Consider the following 18997-nt stretch of genomic DNA (forward strand, 5'->3'; position numbering starts at 1 on the left):
TCCAAGCAGAGAGAACAGCAGGAACAAAGGCCCCCAGTGGTACAGGCTTGGCATCTTTGAGGAACAGCAAGGAGGCCAGTATGGTTGCGGGTGAATGAAATCATGAGGGAGAAGTGAAAGATGAGATCAGGGAGGTAACCAGGGGCTGGGGACACACAGTGCCCTGAAGGTTGTTCTGAGGACTTGGTCTTTTATCCTGAGATGAAAAGCCAATGGGAGTTTTCAAAAGAGGTATAAGCAAAGTCTGGCCAATCTGCTAAGAAAGAACAGTGAAGTAGAGAAGGCTGGGGGAAGAAAGATAAGTTTTATATATGATGGAGACTTCGATCAGGGTGGTGGCTGTGGAGATGGTGGGCAAGTGGTGGGATTGTCAACTTTCCCAAGTTGGGACCAGAGGATTTGCCAATGGATAGGACTGTGGGGCGTAAGAGCAAAAGACGAGTCAAGCATGACTGTGGCTTTTGGCCTGAATAACTAGAAGAACAGAGTTGCCATTTGCTAAGACAAGGTAGACAGCAGGAGAAGCAGATTTTGTGTAAAATTCAGGAGTTTATTTTGGATCTGGTGAGTGAGTGATGCTTATTACACAGCCAAGTGGAACTCTCAAGCAGAAAATTGGATACACATCCATGGTTTCAGGGGAGGAGTCCAGGCTGATCATATAAATTCAGGAGTGATCCATATATAGAAATTTAAGTCCTACTGAAAATATAATTCATTAGGGAATATGATATATTTTTAGGGAAAAGAAGTCATTCTGATATGTCCTTTGAATTGTATCAGCCTGAAATACAGCTTACATCCCACGCTGGTACAGACACCAAAGGGGAGGAGTTGAGGGGGCGTCCTTTATCATCTCCAAATGTATGGGCGGATATTCCACAACCAAGGTCAGATGAGGAATTAACTCTAAACAAACTGACTTCTCACCTGTAACTTATCTCAGTGTCACTGACCTTATACTATCTATAGAAGAATGGTCTAAAAGAATAGCACTCTGAAAAAAAAGATAATTCTTCAAAAACCCCAAATAAAATTTTACATATAGACCAATATAAAAAATCAAGTCTCTTCTGCTGTAACAGCAAAGGAGCAAATATGCTACAGAACTCAGACCTGATATTTCAGATATTAGCAGTTAGCTAAGTAATAAAACTAGGGTGCTGACTGCTAGGAATTCACCCAAGGGATATAGGAGTACTGATGCATAGGGGCACTTGTACCCCAATGTCTATAGCAGCACTCTCAACAATAGCCAAATTGTGGAAAGAGCCTAAATGTCCATCAACTGATGAATGGATAAAGAAATTGTGGTTTATATACACAATGGAGTACTACGTGGAAATGAAAAAGAATGAAATATGGCCCTTTGTAGCAACGTGGATGGAACTGGAGAGTGTTACGCTAAGTGAAATAAGTCATACAGAAGAAGACAGATACCATATATTTTCACTCTTATGTGGATCCTGAGAAACTTAACAGAAACCCATGGGGGAGGGGAAGGAAAAAAAAAAAAGAGGTTAGAGTGGAAGAGAGCCAAAGCATAAGAGACTCTTTTTTTTTTTTTTTTTTTTTTTTTATTAAAAAATTTTTTTTTTCAACGTTTTTTATTTATTTTTGGGACAGAGAGAGACAGAGCATGAACGGGGGAGGGGCAGAGAGAGAGGGAGACACAGAATCAGAAACAGGCTCCAGGCTCCGAGCCATCAGCCCAGAGCCTGACGCGGGGCTCGAACTCACGACCGCGAGATCGTGACCTGGCTGAAGTCGGACGCTTAACCGACTGCGCCACCCAGGCGCCCCAGAGACTCTTAAAAACTGAGAACAAACTGAGGGTTGATGGGGGGGTGGGAGAGAGGGGAGGGTAGGTGATGGGTATTGAAGAGGGCATCTTTTGGGATGAGCACTGGGTTTTGTATGGAAACCAATTTGACAATAAATTTCATATATTAAAAAAAAAAAATGAGGGTGCTGAGCATCCCGTTATATATGAGCATAAATGCCCAAGATGATGTTTCCTAGGACACCAGAAACCTCCCAAGCACAAATATTATGAAACAAGTCCCCCCAAATGTTGTGTTCTAGATACTCCCCAAGTGTTTAGAAACAAAATCAAATCAAACCAGTTAAAAAAAAGAAAATGTTTCAGAATAAATTCAACAAAGATATAGATTTATACACAGAAAACTATATAACACTAAAAGAAATGAAAGATCTAAATAAATGAGAAATTGGTCATGTTTATGGATTGAAACACTTGAGTTTTTTTAAGTTATCAGTTGTTTCCAAACTAATGTACAGATTCAGCGCTATCCCAAACCAATTCCCACAAGGCTTTCTGCAAAATAAACACACATGCCGATTCTAAAATTCGTATGAAAATGCAAACAATCTATAATACCCAAAGCAATTTGGAGAAAAGAATAACAAAGTTAGAGAACTCTAATACCTGATTTCAAGACTTACTAGAAAGCTACAGTAAGCAAGATGGTGTGGTATGGGCAAAAGACAGATATATAAAGTAATGAAATAGAATGAGTCCAGAAATTAAGTCAGCTGTGTAAAGGTCAATTGATTTTTGACAAAGATACGAAGGTAATTAATCGAGAAAAGAAAGTCTTTTTAGCAAATGATGCTGAAAATGGTATATCCCAATGGAAAAATAAAAGAATATCATCCTTACCTTGCACCATACATTAAAATTAACCTGCAGGTGACCTTATATTAGACCTAAGTGGAAAACCCAAAACTATACAACTTATAGAAGAAAGAAACATTTGCAAACTTAGGGTAGGCAAAGACTTCTCATACCCGACACCAAAAGCACAAACCATAAGAGAAAATAAATTGATGAGTTGAACTTTATCACCATTAAAATGTTTCCTACTCAAAAGGTGTCATTAAGAATTAGGTGTTGGTTTTTTGGGTATGACACAGAACGCATAAATGACAAAAGAAAAAAATAAGCTGAACTGTGTCAACATTAAAAACTTTGGTGCTACGAGTGATGCCACTGAGAAAGTAAAAGGACAGCGCTTAGGACAGGAGAAAACATTTGTAAATAATATGTCTAATAAAGGACTTGTATTAGAATATATAAGTAAGTTTTATAGCTCAAAAACAAAAACCAAATGACCCAATTTTAAACTGTGTAAGGTATTTGAACAGATGTTTCTCTAAATGAGACATACAAGTGTCCAAGAAGTACATGAAAAGATGATCAACATCATTAGTCATCAGAGAAATGTAAATCAAAACTGCACTGAGATATCACTCCACACCCACGAGGATGGCTATCAACAAAAAGACAAATAATAAGCAAGTACAGGAGAGGATGTGGAGACACTGGAATCCTGACATAGTACTCATGGGATTGTAAAATGGGGCAGTCACTTTGGATCACAGTTCAGAAGTTCCTCAAAATGGTAAACACAGAGTTACCATTTGACCCAGCCATCCCACTCCTAGGTATATACCCAGGGGAAATAAAAACATACGGTCACACAAAAATTTGTACGTGGAAATGTCTAGCATCTTTATTTACAATAGCTGAAAGTATAAACAACCTAAATGTCCATCAACCGATGAATCAATAAAATGGGATATATCCATATAATGGAATATTATTTGGCCATAAAAAGGAATGAACTATCGACACATGCTACAACATGGATAAATCCTGAAAACATTAAGCCACATGAAAGAAGCTAGTCACAAAAGACCACACATCGTATGATCCCACTGATATGAAATATTGAGAATAGGCAATTCTAAAGAAACAGAAAGTGAGAGGTTAGGGAGGGAAGAACTGAGAGTAACCGCTAATGGGTATGGATCTCTTTTAGGTGTTCTCCTTAATATTTATTTCTTTAGTTTGAGAGAGAGAGTGCATGAGCAGGGCAGGGGCAGAGAAAGAGAGAGAGAGAATCCAAGCAGGTTCCTCACTGTCAGCATGGAGCCCGATGCAGGGCTCGATGACACGAACCGTGAGATCATGATGTGAGCTGAAATCAAGAGTCTGATGTTTAACTCACTGAGCCACCCAGGCACCCCTTACATGTTCTCCTTTAGAACATAAGATATTCTAAAATTAGATTGTGTGATGGTTGTACAACCTTGTGACTAAAACAAAACCACTGTATACTTTAAATGCATGAATTGTTCTGTATGTGAATTATATCTCAGTAAAGCTAGTTTTTAAAAAGACACTATTAAGAAAACGACCAAAAAAAAGCAAGCTATAGAATGGGAGAAAAATTTGTATGACATATATCTGACAAAAGACAGAATATATAAAGAACACTTAGAACCCAATAATATCATGATAAACAATCCAATAAAAAGTGAGCAAAAGATTTGAAGAGGCAGTTTACTCAAGAAGATAAGCAACGGCCAATCAGGATACAAAAAGATGATCATCATAATTCATCAGCAGGGAAATGCACACACCCATGGGTGTCTACCCATAAGAATGGCTAAAATTGAAAAAACAAAGTAGCAAATATTGATAAGAATGTAGAGTAACAAGAACTTACATACACTGTTGGTAAAAATGTAAAAAGGTAAACCCACTTTAGAAAACTGGCAGTTTCTCAAAAAGTTCAATCTAACACCTACTATATGGCCCACTCATTCTGTTCCTAGGTCCTCACCCAAACATATATCCACACCGAGGCTGTGTCCATAATAATCCAAGTGTCTAGCAATAATAAATGGATAAAATGTGGAACATCTGTGATGACAGAATGCTACTCAGCAGTGAAAAGGAACAAAGTACTGACCACGCTACCATACGAATGAATGTCAAGAGGTACGATGAGTGAAATAAGCCAGACACAAGATGTACCGCTGTATAATTTTGTTGACATAGTATTTTAGAAAATGCAAAATAATCTCTAATGAGTGTTAGTGGTTGCCTCTAGGGTTGGGGCTAAGGAAGGGAGTCCATCAAAGGGATATCTGGGGTAACGGAAATTTTCCGTTCTTGATGGTGGTGGTGGTTTCAGGAGTACGATTCAAGCTCACATTCATCACTGAATTGTTCAGTTTAAATGGGTGCAGTTGATTAGGTGTAAGTTCTATCTCAACAAAGTTGACCTTCAAAAAGTAATGAGAACCAATGGGAAGAGAATTTATATACAAGTAAACAGCTCACAACCAGCAAATCCAATGTTTGTATAAATAGCGCCTCTAAACCTCTGAGTGGTACATGTGCACGTAAATAGTGTTCTCCTTAGGCACTTCAAACATCCCTTCCCACTGATTCTGTAACGAATTTGCCTGACAAACCTCACATGGTACCCCCAACAGTCAAGTCTAGCCCACCTTCTCTGTCTAATTACAAATTCTGAACAAATGGGATCCATATCTAAGACGTTTTAGGACGATTGCAAAAGAGAGGATAAATCCCTGATGGCAAAGCTCAGTGAAGGGGTGGGACAGCTGTGTCCCCAGGAAGACTTCCAAACTTTGTCCTAAGGTTCATTCCCCTTGCAGACACTTTTATGCTCTCATGCCAATCTATCTTTACATAAACTTCTGCTGATAAGCATGCAGTCAAGTGGCTTCGAAAGTTAGAACTTGAAGCTACTTGAACTTCATCTCGTACAATGAAAGACCATCTGTAGAGATACAGATGAAATGATACAGATGTCCACAAAGAAAGAGTCTGTATGGAGGCCCTGCTATTTATGGCACTATTTATTTCCCACACATTTTTCTCATTCAGGACTCGCTATAACCTTCCAATGTAAATATTGTTGTTATTATGTAAATAGTACTATTTCTCCCCACTAAGGAAATGGATACTCAGAGAGGCCCAGGTATTTGCCCAAATGCACCCAGCTAGGAAGAGGCAGAACTGAGATTTACATAAGGGGGACACTTTCAACCGATTTATTTAGTGACAGATCCATAGAGAACTTAAAGCAAGTGAACACATATAGCTTTGGTTTCAAGTATTAATGCCTTTTCTTTTTCTTCTTTTGCATCACTGATAAAAAAAAAGCACACATTGAAATACACTACTGACATTTTGTGGGCCTTAATCTTGTCACTAAAATGTCATATTCTTTCTACCGGGAAGTCAATATGTGGTGGAAAAGTGGTTCACCTGCTTTTGTAGGAACAGCCTGTAAGGGTAAAAAAAGAAAACCACAGCCCCAAAATGGACCCACTTAGGTTAAAGCCCCAAGTCAACAAACTAAGACTTAAGACCTAAACTCACCACAGTTTCGGCTCCCTAGGAGCATAACTTTTAATTAGTCAATATAGGATTTCCTGGTCAATTCTAGGAAATTTACTGATGGATCCCTTTTACTCCCCTTAAGAGGGCAACCTTGCCCATACAGTGCATTCCTTGTTAAGAAATTTCTTTCTTGCTCTCTTTTAGTGCCCTCCCTCTGCCTTCAAAAACCTTCCTTCTGTTTAGCTCAGCGGAGCTTCCCTTTACTTGCTTGATGGGACGCTGCCCAACTCACGAATCATTTGATAAAGCCAACCAGATCTTCAAATTTGCTCAGGTGAATTTTGTTTTTGAACACTCTACCAAACACAGTCACATGAGCTTCTAGGGAGTACCCCGAATGTGGGGAGAGCCACTGCTCTCAAGGAAGAACCAGAATGTGGCAAATTATAAAGCCAACGCAACAGCAAGGAACTAGGAAAGATTGCATTTAGGTAATTGGGAATTAATGAGGAACCAGCAGTCAGAGCTGCTTAAACCTCCAGCCTCGTGGCTGACTGTAAAACTTCTGGTAACCATGCAGGACGGTCACTGGACAGAGAAAAATCGTCCATATGCTTCCAGTCCGGATACTTCAAAAAACGTCCTCCAATGTCCTATAAAAATGTTCATACCGAAAAAAAAAAAAAAAAAAAAAAGCCTACTGGTGGGGAGGCTAATTTCACTTAACAGCTTACATGTTAACTTTTACACAGGGCTTACATGCACGAGTCAAGTTTCGGCCCGAATATTCGGCTTTCTGATTTCTTCCCTCTTCTGGTAATCTCAAGCGTTACTGGAATGCAGAAATAATCTGCTGGGGGGGACAACGTTGCAGTCTGACCCCGCTGTACTTGTCTTAACGCCTGGCAGGAGGCCAGTTCAGTCACATGTGCATTTATCTGCCGGCAGTGTAGATGGAGGGACGGAGCCCACAGCTACCATCTGCCGCCCTCCCCCAGCATCCCTCGAAATGAAGACAAGGTGGGAGTTTCTCCTAGAGACGGGAGCAGAGTGTACTTCGTGGTGCGCCCACTGGAGTGCTTCCAGGAAGCAACATTTGGACCCCGCACGTTAAAAAGCAAAAGAGACATCCTGAGTATGGCTTCCCCTGTGAGGACGAGAGGTCGTCGGTCTGGTGCAGATAAGATCCAGAGAGGCCCGCAGACCCCTGTCTGGATGGGTCACACACCTCCCCCGTGTGCCTGTTCCCACTCCCACGGCTCAGCTGGCCCGCCACCTCCGTGTCTTTCACCACCCCGTGGCCCCTCGGACATCTGAGTTTGCGATCCCCACTCCCAGCCCCTTCTGCGCTCCTCAGGCGGATACGGTACTTACAGCTGCATGACCAAGTACAAGTGATTTGGGCTTTCGTAAATGTCTTCCAGGGCAACGATGTTTTCATGCTTGATCCTGAAAGAGAAAAAAGCACACACACATACACACACACACACACAGAAGAGTGAGTATAATTAGACACGAAAACTTTAAAAAACAGACATCATTAGAGCAAAAACTTCTAAGACCGAATCCAAATTCCATAAAGCGACTTTTGAGACTCTTCACAATCTTGTCCCCAAGCTTCCTTCCAGACCTATTTCCCGATATGGCTCTCCTGCTCTCTGCTCCCCTTCATCCCCGAGGTGCTATTTACAAGCTGGTGACTGTGGATTTACGGTTGTTCCGGCATGTACATCCCAGCCTCCCTGCATTCATTCATGTGAATCCCAGCAATGGGCCAAACCTGTAAACATCCCCTTACCTTTCAGGGCCCACCTCATCTGGCTGAGCCCCCATGGGGCGTGTAACCGCTCCCTCTTCCACAGTCCCACAGCGGCCCTCACACACCGGCCTCAACAGGTCACTGTGTGCAAACCAAACCCATCCCCCTCACAGGCTAGATGTGCCGGGGAACAGGTCCACTGTCAAGTTCATGACTCCAGTGCAGGCAAAGGAACACCAGACTGACCCTTCCTTGGGGTGGGTTCTAGTCACCGCCATCACCAAAGGTCAACCCAGCACCCCAAGCTAACTAGACTGGTGCTAATCAAAATATTGTTCCCAAGCACAGCAACCAGCATCTCCTGGAAGTCTGTTAGAAATGCAAGTTCTCAGGCTTCACCCTGGTCCCAACAGATTCAGAATCCCTGAGGGCAGAGGCCAGGAAGTGTTTTTAGTAAGATCCTTAGATGATCTGTACACCCAAAGCAGAAATTCTGCAGTCAACCAGTGCTTCTTGAGCTTCAGAGAATCACCTGGGATTCTGGCTACGCTGCGCATTCTGATTCGGTGGGTGCGGGGCGGGCCTGTGGGTCTGCATTTCTGACAAGTCCCTGGTCCAGGTAGCAAAGTCCTAACCACAGAACCAAGAGAGAAGGAAACAGCCTAAGGCCAGTCCCTGGAAATATCCATTAAGAGTAGCTGTTGCTCAGACTATAAGGCTTGCTATTTACTTAAAGCATTTGAGAGAAGAATCATTTCATTATTCTATGAGCTAATGAACTCTTACCACAAGCCTTTCACTTAAATGACTGCCGAGCCATTTAAAAGCAAGCATTTCATGTGCAGATTCCCCTGAGCCCCTGAAAGCAGGGACCACGTCTCACTTATTTTGCTCCCCCCTCATACCTAGCATCGTCTGCTTAATAAACGTCTTCTGGATGAATGACCGATACGTGAAGGTTGTCCCTATTAACCAGCGAGAATCATTATTAACTTAGGGGAAATGGAGGCCATTTTCCTAAGTGTGAGATGCCTTTCCCTCAAAAAGAAGCTTATTAGGTGGAACAAACCAGAATATGATCTTCCCTCTGAGCAGATGAACAAAGAGAACAAAAAAGTTAACTGAGGGTGGCAATGTTTTGCTTTGATTTCTACAGCTCTGCTTAGTCAATGCAGTTGCTCGTTCGCAGAAGCCAAGACGGCATTGCACGAAATTCACATTTCATCCGCATACAGCGCACAGAGCTCCAGCCTGCTATTTATTTCTTAGCAGTGGCTACTTTGATACCTGAGCACAATAAGATCACAGTATATTACAGGAACCAAGTAAACTATGCCACCAAGGAAACCACAATACATTAAGTTAGGACTGCTGAGATCCCAGATGTTTGTGGAATTATCATTAATGGGTCTTCTGAAAGAATTATGACCACAAAAAAAGTATACAGCATATGAGTTTTTCCCAATTTTTAAATTTTTAAAAATTCGCTGTTAGAATCATTCACAGGGGCACAAACATTGTCTTTCAGTGAAGTTAACTGGGGGGGGGGGGCGGGGGGGGTTAAGTAAGAGCTCAGACCAATGAGAAAATGAACTAATAGGGTTCATGTGAAAGGGTGCCAGACAAAATTCAGGGTATCCTGTATGTCTAATTCTAGATAAACAACAACCACCTTTTTAGTGTAAGTCTGTCCCGAATATCGCATTGTTGTTTATCTGAAATTCAAATGTGATCGGGCACCCTCCATTTTCATGTGCTAAATCTGGCCACCCTAGTTACATGAATCACAGTCAATGAGCCCCTAAACTGAGCTTAGAGATTTGTACCTGCCGTTCTACCCTCTCTCAAGGTTGAGCCAAGGAGGCTGTTTGAGTCCTGGAGTACAGCCATTAATACAAATTCAACTATATACAAAGAATCAACTATGCACAAAGTGCTTGCCCCGCCAGAATAGAAGACTCTCATAAATTAAGAATATAATCCCTTCTTTGGAGGCAAGGGATGGAGAAATTAAAGTGTACTTAACCTGCCATGTCTTACATGAGTTCTTGCAGTGGCTGGAACGATACGGGTCCTGGCTATCCCCCCTCAACTAATGAATCAAGTAGTCAAGCAAATGTCATTTACTGAGTTGCTTCTATGTTCCTGGAAGAACACAAGAAAAATACAAAATGAGATTTTGCTCTCAAAAACTTATCACCTAGCTGGAGACACCCACGAAAGCAGTGAGAAAAAAATTAAGAGGCAAACTCCAGAGTACCACCATTAGGTTCAGAAAAAGCGAGGCCCTGGAGGGGCCAGAATTACAGAGAAGGCCTCAGAATGGACAGGCACTGGGCTGGATGGATGATGTTTGAATAAACATACTTCAGAAATTTCAAAGAAATCCTCAAATGGCCTCTTAAACGTCTCTTAAGAAAGTGGTTTAACTAACTTGTAGATACGAAGACATGATAGAAGAAAACATTCTGGCTCCCGACAGTTGTGCTTAGGTATTTTATGCCACCCTCAGACTCTTAAAATCTACAAAAATTGAGCTCAAGAGTTTAAGGCCGGGGCACCTGGGTGGCTCAGTCAGTTAAGTATCTGACTTTTGGTTTTGGCTCAGGTCATGATCTCACAGTTCGTGGGTTCGAGTACCATGTCGGGCTCTGCACTGACAGCATGGAGCCTCCTTGAGATTCTCTCTCTTTCTCTCTCTGCCCCTCCCCTACTTGTGCATTCTCTCTCTCTCTCTCTCTCAAAATAAATAAATAAAATAAATAGATTTTAACATTGTTTTAGGACTAGGTGGCCTTCACAAATGCCATAGGAACATCCATGCACACATGTCGGGGCACCCACCAGGGACCAGGTGCAGCATGAGGAGTCCCAAGAATGCCAGGTCAGCCTGCATGGAGCTCACACGGGCGGGCTTCCAGCTGCAGCAAGGACACTTCACAGGCAACCTTCCTTATATTTACCAGAAACCAACCTCCTCGTAATTAGTAGGGACTCCTGGGAGCAACAGAGAACAAGCTTAGACCCCCGTCTCCTACTCCTACAAATATCTGAGGGATAGAACATCTGCCTACTGTTCTCTTCCTATGGCCGACCAATCGTCCTCCAACGTGGTTTATTTTCCAATCATGCTATGGCCACTCTCACTTTTCCAGACCTGAGAGCAGTCATCCCAGTGTAAATTCTAGCACCAAGAACACGGTATTAAGTAAGAGATGTGAACTAGTAACCATTGAGAGTGGATGTTATACTTTCGCAAATAAAGCCTAATATTAGGTTCATTACAATTTTTTAATGTTTATTTACTTACTTTTGAGACAGAAAGAGCACAAGCAAGGGAGAGACAGAGAGAGAGAGAGAGAGAAGGAGACATAGAATCCGAAGCAGGCTCCAGGCTCTGAGCTGTCAGCACAGAGCCCAATGCAGGGTTCAAACTCACGGACCGTGAGATTATGACCTGAGCCGAAGTGGGATGCCTCACCCACTGAGCCACCCAGGCTCTCCGGGTTCTGTTTTTTTTTTTTTTTTTTTTTTTTTTTTTTTTTTTTTTTTAAAGCAGCTGCACAACTGTTGGCATATAAAGAATATACGCTCCACAGGGGTAGGGATTTTTAACTGCTTTGTTCACTACCATCTCTCTAATGCCAAGAAAAGTAAACAGCAGGTAGTATTTTCAATATGCATTTGTTGAATGAATCAATGAATGAATGAATAAATTTTAAGTGTTGGGTCAATTAAATGACCAGATCAGTTTTATCTGAACTTCTACCAAACAAAATCTCCTTTCTTACTCAGTCTTGAGCTTTTGAGCTTAAAGTTTTCACCTTCAGCTTCATTAAATTCCATCTTTTGAGGTTCAATGGAGTGCTTCAAATGATCGAGAATATTCTGAATTTTTATCCTCTCGTCTATTATGTTTACTACCCTTCTCAACTTTGGGCGATCTACATATTTGCTTGGTACACATCCATCCCGATATGTCTGGATCCAAATTCCTAAAGTCTTAAGTGGGAAGGTTACAAGTCAGAGCTGGGCTCTGATATCACGCCAGAGACCCTCATCAAGATAACCCATGACATGAATCAGCTGGCTTTGACGGCTGTCATGCTGTAAAAGCCCAGCAGGGCTATCATCTAGCCTATGTTTTGCCATCCTATCCATAAGGAAACAATTAGATTCCTTGCTGAAATGACATTCCTCAGTTTTACACACCACGTAATACTATTTAAAAGGGAAATGGAACGTTTGGGAAGATTTGTTCTTAGTAAACCCATGGTGGCTCCTAGCAACCACTACAGTCTTTACTAAACGATCACAAACCATCTGCTTAATTTACTGTTCCCGAATTGTGCTGTGCCTTGAAGCCAGACTTCCCAATCTACACATCTCATAGCCTACCTGGTTTATGTTTGGAAAACTTGCCAACACCTCTTACATTCTTTTCTTGAGCATTTCAACCGTGACTCTTTTGTGATAGTGGAATCTCCTCAGTCTCCTGGGATGTGAGACATCTAAATCTAGGGACGAATGAATATTATCACTTTCATTAGGCCCTGCTTACACCGCTGTTTGATATAGACCATTTACTGAGTGTTTACTACAGGCACACCTTGGCAGGTTGCTGGATTGGTTCCAGACCACCACAATAAAGGGCATTTCACAACAGAGAGCATCAAATAAATTTTTTGGTTTCCCAGTACATATAAAAGTTAAGTTTACACTATACTGCAGTCCAGTAAATGTGTCATAGCATTATGTCCAAAAAAAAAAAAAAAACCCCACCAAAAAACAATGTGCATACATTAGTAGAAAAAAATAACTTATTGCTGGGGCACGCACTGGCGCTGGCTCAGTCACTACTGCATGCAACTTTTGACAGTGGGGTCATGAGTTCAAGCCCCACGTTGGGCGTAGGGCTTACTTCAAAAAGTACTTTCTTGCCAAAAAGTGCTGACCAACCATCATCTCAGCTTTCAGTGAGTCATCATCTCTTTGCTGGTGGAGGGTCCCCCCTCAATGTTAATGGCTGCTGACTGATCAGGGTGGTGGTTGCTGAAGGTTGGGGTGGCCATGGCAATTTCTTCAAATAAAACAATGAAGTTTGCTGCAAATGACTTTTCCCTTCATGAAGGATCTCTTGGTAGAAGGTGATGCTGTTTGATACCATTGTACCCACGGTAGAACTTCTTTCACAATCGGGAGTTCGCTCAAATGCCACTGCTGTTCTCTCAACTGGGTTCATTCATACAGTCTTCTAAATCCTCTGTTGTGGTTTCAACAGTCTTCACAGCATCTTCACTGGGACTAGATTCCGTCTCAAGGAACTATTTTCTTCGCCCGTCCAGGAGAAGCAATTCCTCGTCCATGAACATCTTATCACAAAATTGAGGTGATTCAATCCCATCTTCGGGCTTCACATCAAATTCTAGTTCTCGTGCTGTTTCCACCACATCTGCGGATACTTCCTTCACAGAAGTCTTGAGCCCCTCAAAGCCCTTTGAGACACTTAAAATCACTTTTGCCAAACTCTTGTGAATGTTGATGTTTTGACCTCTTCCCAGAATCACGAATGTTCTTCATGGCATTTACAATGGTGAATCCTTTCCAGGTTTTTCAATTTACTTTGCCCAGATCCATCGGGTGAATCACTCTTTATGGAAGCTCTAGTCTTACAAAATGTTTTTCTTAAGTAATAAAACTTGAAAGTCAAAATGCTCCTTGATCCATGGGCTGCAGAATGGATGTTGTATTAACAGGCATGAAAACACCATTAACCTCACCGTACATTTCTATTAAAGCTCTTGGGTGATCAGATGCGTTGTCAATGAGCAGTCATAGTTTGAAGGAAATCCATTTTTTAGGTCTCAACAGTGGGATCAAAATATTCAATAAACCATGTTGTAAACAAATGTGCTGTCATCCAGGCTTTGTTGTTCCGTTGAAAGAACACAGAGTAGACTTAGGGTAATTCTTAAAGGCCCTAGATTTTCGGAATTGTAAGGGAGCTTCATGTTAAAGTTACCAAATGCATGAGCCCCTAACAAAAGAGTCAGGCTGTCCTTTGAGGCCAGGCACTGAATTCTCCTCTGTAGCTATGAAGTCCTGGATGCACCTTCTTCCAATAGAAGGCTGCTTCATCTACATTGAAAATCGGTTGTTTAGTGTAGCCACCTTCTTTAATTATCTCAGCTAGACTTTCTGGATCACTTGCTGCAGCTTCTACGTCAGCACCTGCTGCCTCACCTTATGCTCTGATGTTATAGAGACAGCTTCTTACCTTACGCTTGATCTCAGGCAAAAGGCCGAGAAGCGAGGTTTCTTACCTTAAACATCATGAAGCTATTTCTACTAGCTTCACACTCTTCTTCTGCAGGTTCCTCACCTCTCTCAGCCTTCACAGAATTGAAAAGAGTAAGGATCTTGCTCTGGGTGGAGGCTTGGCTTAAGGGACTGTTGCGGCTGATTTGATCTTCTGTCCAAACCACACAAACTTTCTCCACACCAGCAATAAGGCTGTTTTGTTTTCTTAGCATTTGTGTGTTCACTGGAGTAGCACTTTTAATTTCCTTCAAGAACTTTTACTTTTCATTTACAACTTGGCTAACTGTTTGGCACAAGAGACCTAGCTTTCAGACTATCTCGGCTTTCAGCATGCTTTCCTGACTCAGTTTAATCATGTCTAGCTTTCGATTTACAGTGAGAGATGTGTGATTCTTCTTTTCACTTTGAACACTTAGAAGCCATTCTGTGGTTATTAAGTGACCTAATTTCAATACTGTTGTGTCTCATGGAATAGGGAGGCCCATGGAAAAGGAGAGAGGTGCAGGAAAGGCAAATCAAGAACAGACCGGTCAGAACACACACAACAACAGTTATCAATGAAGTCTGCCATCTTGCATGGCATGATTTGTGGGGCCCCAAAACAATTACAATAGTAACATCAAAGATCACTAGTCACAGGTCACCGTAACAAACATAATAATAATGAAAAAGTTTGAAATGTTGCAGGAATTACCAAAATGTGACACAGAGACACGAAGTAGGTAAATGCTGTTGGAAAAAAATGGCACCAACAGACTTTCTCAACACAGGGTTGCCACAGCCTTCAATGTGTTAAAAGCAAACAAAATCCCTCCAAAACACACACACACACACACACCCCACAATAAATGCAAAGTGCAAATAAAACGAGGTATGCCTATATGTATCAAGACCATACTAAGTATTTTTCATTAGTTTATTTAATACACCAATCCTATGAAGCCGCTACTGTGAGATAATGAAAATACATATTGGCCTCTGCCCCTGGTTCCTGGCACAGAGTGGTAAGAAAACTAGGAGCATCTCTTATGTTAATATTTGGCCTCTGATGCCATCCCTGACATAGGGCTTCTAAAACTTACAAATTTCTGGGTGATAGGAGTGTCTTTTTGTTAAAGTTTATTTATTTTTTTTGAGAGAGAGAGAGAGAGAGAGCACATGAGTGGGGGAGGAGCAGACAGGAAGAGAGAGAACTTCAAGCAGGTTCCATGCTGTCAGCACAGAGCCCAAGGTGGGATTCAATGTCGCGAACTGTGAGATCACGACCCGAGCCCAAATCAAGAGTTGGATGCTTAACCGACTGAACCACCCAGGCACCCCTGGAGTGTCTTTTGTTCTAATGAAACTATTTGAGTGGGTTCCTGGATGACTCCTTGGTAAGGACTGGTCACTGAAAAAAAACAAGTCATCATTGGAATTTTCATCCCTGTCCCCCACTTCCCTGGGGAGGGGAGAAGGGCTTAAAACAGAGTTAATGATCCATCCTACCTACATGATGAAGCTTCCACGATATCTCAAAAGTACAGGGTTCAGAGTTTCCAGGTGGGCAAACACATCCATACCAGGAGGGTGACATGCCCCCAATCCACAAAGATAAAAGGCTCTATGCTCGGGAATCTCCCAGACCTCGCCCTGCGTATCTCTTCATCTGGCTATTCATCTGTATTTTTCATCATACCCTCTAATAAATTGGTAAACATAGTATTTCCCGGAGTTCTGTGAGCTGCTCTAGCAAATTGATTGAACCCAAAGAGGGGGTCATTGGAACCTCTACTCTTGAGCCAGTTGGTCAGAAACACAGGTGACAACTTGGGCTTGAGACTGGCATCTGATGTGCTGGGGCTGGGAGCAGTCTTGGGCTGAGCCCTTAACCTGTGGAATGTGACACTATCTCTGGGTTAGAATTGAGTTAAGTTTAGGACACCCTGCTGGTGTCCAGAGAATTGCTTGGATGTGGGGGACACCCACACATTTAGTGATCAGAAGTGAACTTTTGCAGTGTTCTATGTTAAGTAGTAAAGGAGATACATAGGGAAGAAACACACAATAGGCAAGAACTGGGTTTTTTCCCACATATGAGATAGTAAAATGGGAAAAATTAGTTCAATATATCATTCCCCCCATTTTTAAAAGAGGAAAACTAAGACACCAAGACATTAAGTAAGTATTCCAAGGTCATACAACTGGCAACTGGAATTGCCAAGAGTCTAACTCCCAAGTCCATGTTAAAGCACTTATACTATAACTTTCTGTAAACTAAGTTATAATGAGAATATGGAAGAACGCATATAAATTCAGTTATTTGTATGAAATCATTAACACCTAAGTCAGGACATTACATTTCCTAACTAATGATACAACACCCACTTCTGGGGGTACAGAGATTTGAACTATCCTGAAATCTAATGGAAGCTCTCAAGATCCTTAGAAACATCCTGACACATGAAATCCCAATGGGTCAAAATGAGCCAAAAGAAGAGATATTCAGAAGCAGAAGGAATAGTTAGGAGTCTAGAATTGAAACTAGAAAGGGCCTTGCATCAGTCCACATCTGCTAGTGTCATCAAAAGGAACAACAGGGGCACCTGGGTGGCTCAGTTGGTTAAGTGTCCAACTCTTGATCTTGGCTAGGGTCATGATCTCATGGTTCATGAGTTCAAGCCCTGCATCGGGCTCTGCACTGACCATGCAGAGCCTGCTTGGGATTCTCTGTGTGTGTGTGTGTGTATGTGTGTGTATATGGAAAATAAATTTTTAAAAAAAGAATAAAGTGGACAAAGATTTGGGGATGTCAGCTACAAGCAAATGGCAAACCAAGGTGCCACTAACCTTGCATAGCTTATATAGCTAAATCCTATAGTTCATCATTGTCTTTCCAAAGGCCAAACAGACCTTCATACATAAGGAACATTCATCCCCAAAAAACATACCTTTCTAAAATGCTCATGTTTCAAAGGAACAATGTCACTAAAAGCAGCTTTAGGTGAAGATAACCTGACTTGGTTTTAATCACTTGGCATCTACCAGGCCCAAAGCAAACATCAGCTGGTACATCCATGCTCAGAAAGTAAACGCTTTACATGGCAGTCTATGCTAAAGTTTCCATAATCACCAATGAAAGACAGATGAGCTGGACAGAGGGAAGTGGACTCAGGCACAGAGAGAGAGAGTGAGAGAGAGAGAGTGAGAGAGAGAGAAACTGACTGGGAGCACAGCATACACGGGCATTGATGCAGAGGCCTGCACACGTGGTAACTGACAGCCAGGCAAGAAATCCCGAAAAGGAGCCAGGAAAACATTTGAAAGTTAATTCGTGCAAAAAATTGTACCAAATGCACAAGTAGGCCCTGTTCCAAAGCCCCCAAGCTGGAGGGAGCATCGGGACCCAGAGAACAGGCACTCTATGGAACGCACATGCGTCTTTGCAACAGCCGCACCATTTCTCCCTCCCGTTAATTCTCCACAGGTCAAAGATTCACAAATTTTGAACTCCATGTTAAAACAAGGAATGTTAGGAAAACAGAGAAGAGGAGAGAAAGGAAAGTTCCGTATATTTTCCCTTCCTTATCCTATCGTGGATCGTTGATCTGGAGCGGGAGGAATGGTGGCAGCAATTATGAGTATTGCTATAATTATCAGAAGAAGGAAAAGGCAAAACAAAACACCTTTCCATTGTGTGATCACTGGAAATGGTCAATCACCTACTCTGGTTAAAGGGGCCACTGGAACATAAGAGACAGGAGACAAGGTGATGATTAACTGAGACAGAGCAGAGGATGGTGAGAACAGATCTCCACACGGGAGCTCAAGATGAGGAAGTTACGTCAATGAGTGGAGACAGGCTTCCTGTCCTCGTGTCTCAAACACTTACGCGTTAATTGTCCAGTCAGGAAAAGTCCCTTCTCCGGGGGAAAAGCAAGCCCCTCTTTTCAGATAAAGACCATAAAAGACTAGGTCTTTCACTACCCATCACCCCCTTTTTTCTAAACCACCTGGAAAATTTAAATGCCAGTCACAAAAAAGATCCTATAGTTCTCAGGCATGGCAAATTGCCTCAAAAACATTTGGAGAATATTGTGATGTCTTGGAAAACACTCTGGTTTGTCTAAGTAAACACAATGCTTTCAGGAAATAAAGAAAATCATTTCCTCCTTTTTCCTAGGTCAGATTATCTCCACCCTCACCCCCACCCCCTCCAGTTATAAGCAGCACAGGAAATAATGCTGAGAAAATCAGGATACTGTCAGTCACAAGGGAAAGTGGTAGAGTTGAAATATTTGCCAGATGGCATTAAAAAAGAATACCTTCCCTTTTTATAACTTACCAGGCACATTCACAGATGGTACTTCATTTCATTCTCACAATTCCACAAAGTAGGCATTATTTTTCTTATTTTGCAGATGATCGCTCCCAGTTTATAACCACTTAATTGTTCTCTCTCCCTCCCTTGCTCTTGCTAACCATTCTCCAGGCTGTCTCCTGAACCATCAGCCCACAAAATAAAAGTGATTAAACTTCTCAGCTTGAAATCCTTCCATAGCTCCTCATAGCGCAGGATGAAGTCCAAATGACTAGACACAACTTACGACGTCCCATGTTGCTTGGTCCTTACCTGCCCTCCCATCTCCACCATTGCACCAAAACTTTACTGGCCTCGGGCAGCTCTCACATACCTACACACACCTTCTCTGGCCACATAGGTGGGCTCATTCCCTTTCGTATCTTCTCAC

At 42.0% G+C, this 18997-nt stretch overlaps 1 protein-coding gene across 8 annotated transcripts in view; it reads right to left on the reverse strand.

The window, feature by feature from the left end:
- Nucleotides 1–18997, reverse strand: part of CAMK1D (calcium/calmodulin dependent protein kinase ID) — a 502732-nt gene that overhangs the window by 156620 nt on the left and 327115 nt on the right. For 6 of the 8 annotated variants that reach the window (XM_058681891.1, XM_058681890.1, XM_058681889.1 and 3 more), the window contains one exon: nucleotides 7562–7636. The exons of 1 other annotated variant lie outside the window; for it this stretch is intronic. In XM_058681891.1, the coding sequence (XP_058537874.1) occupies nucleotides 7562–7636 (75 nt within the window). Of the gene's footprint in view, nucleotides 1–7561; nucleotides 7637–9986; nucleotides 10006–18997 lie in introns of those variants that run through there. One more of the 8 variants, XM_058681895.1, reaches the window with a different exon arrangement.

Source organism: Neofelis nebulosa, chromosome 8 (assembly GCF_028018385.1).
Source record: "Neofelis nebulosa isolate mNeoNeb1 chromosome 8, mNeoNeb1.pri, whole genome shotgun sequence".
NCBI lineage: Eukaryota > Metazoa > Chordata > Mammalia > Carnivora > Felidae > Neofelis > Neofelis nebulosa.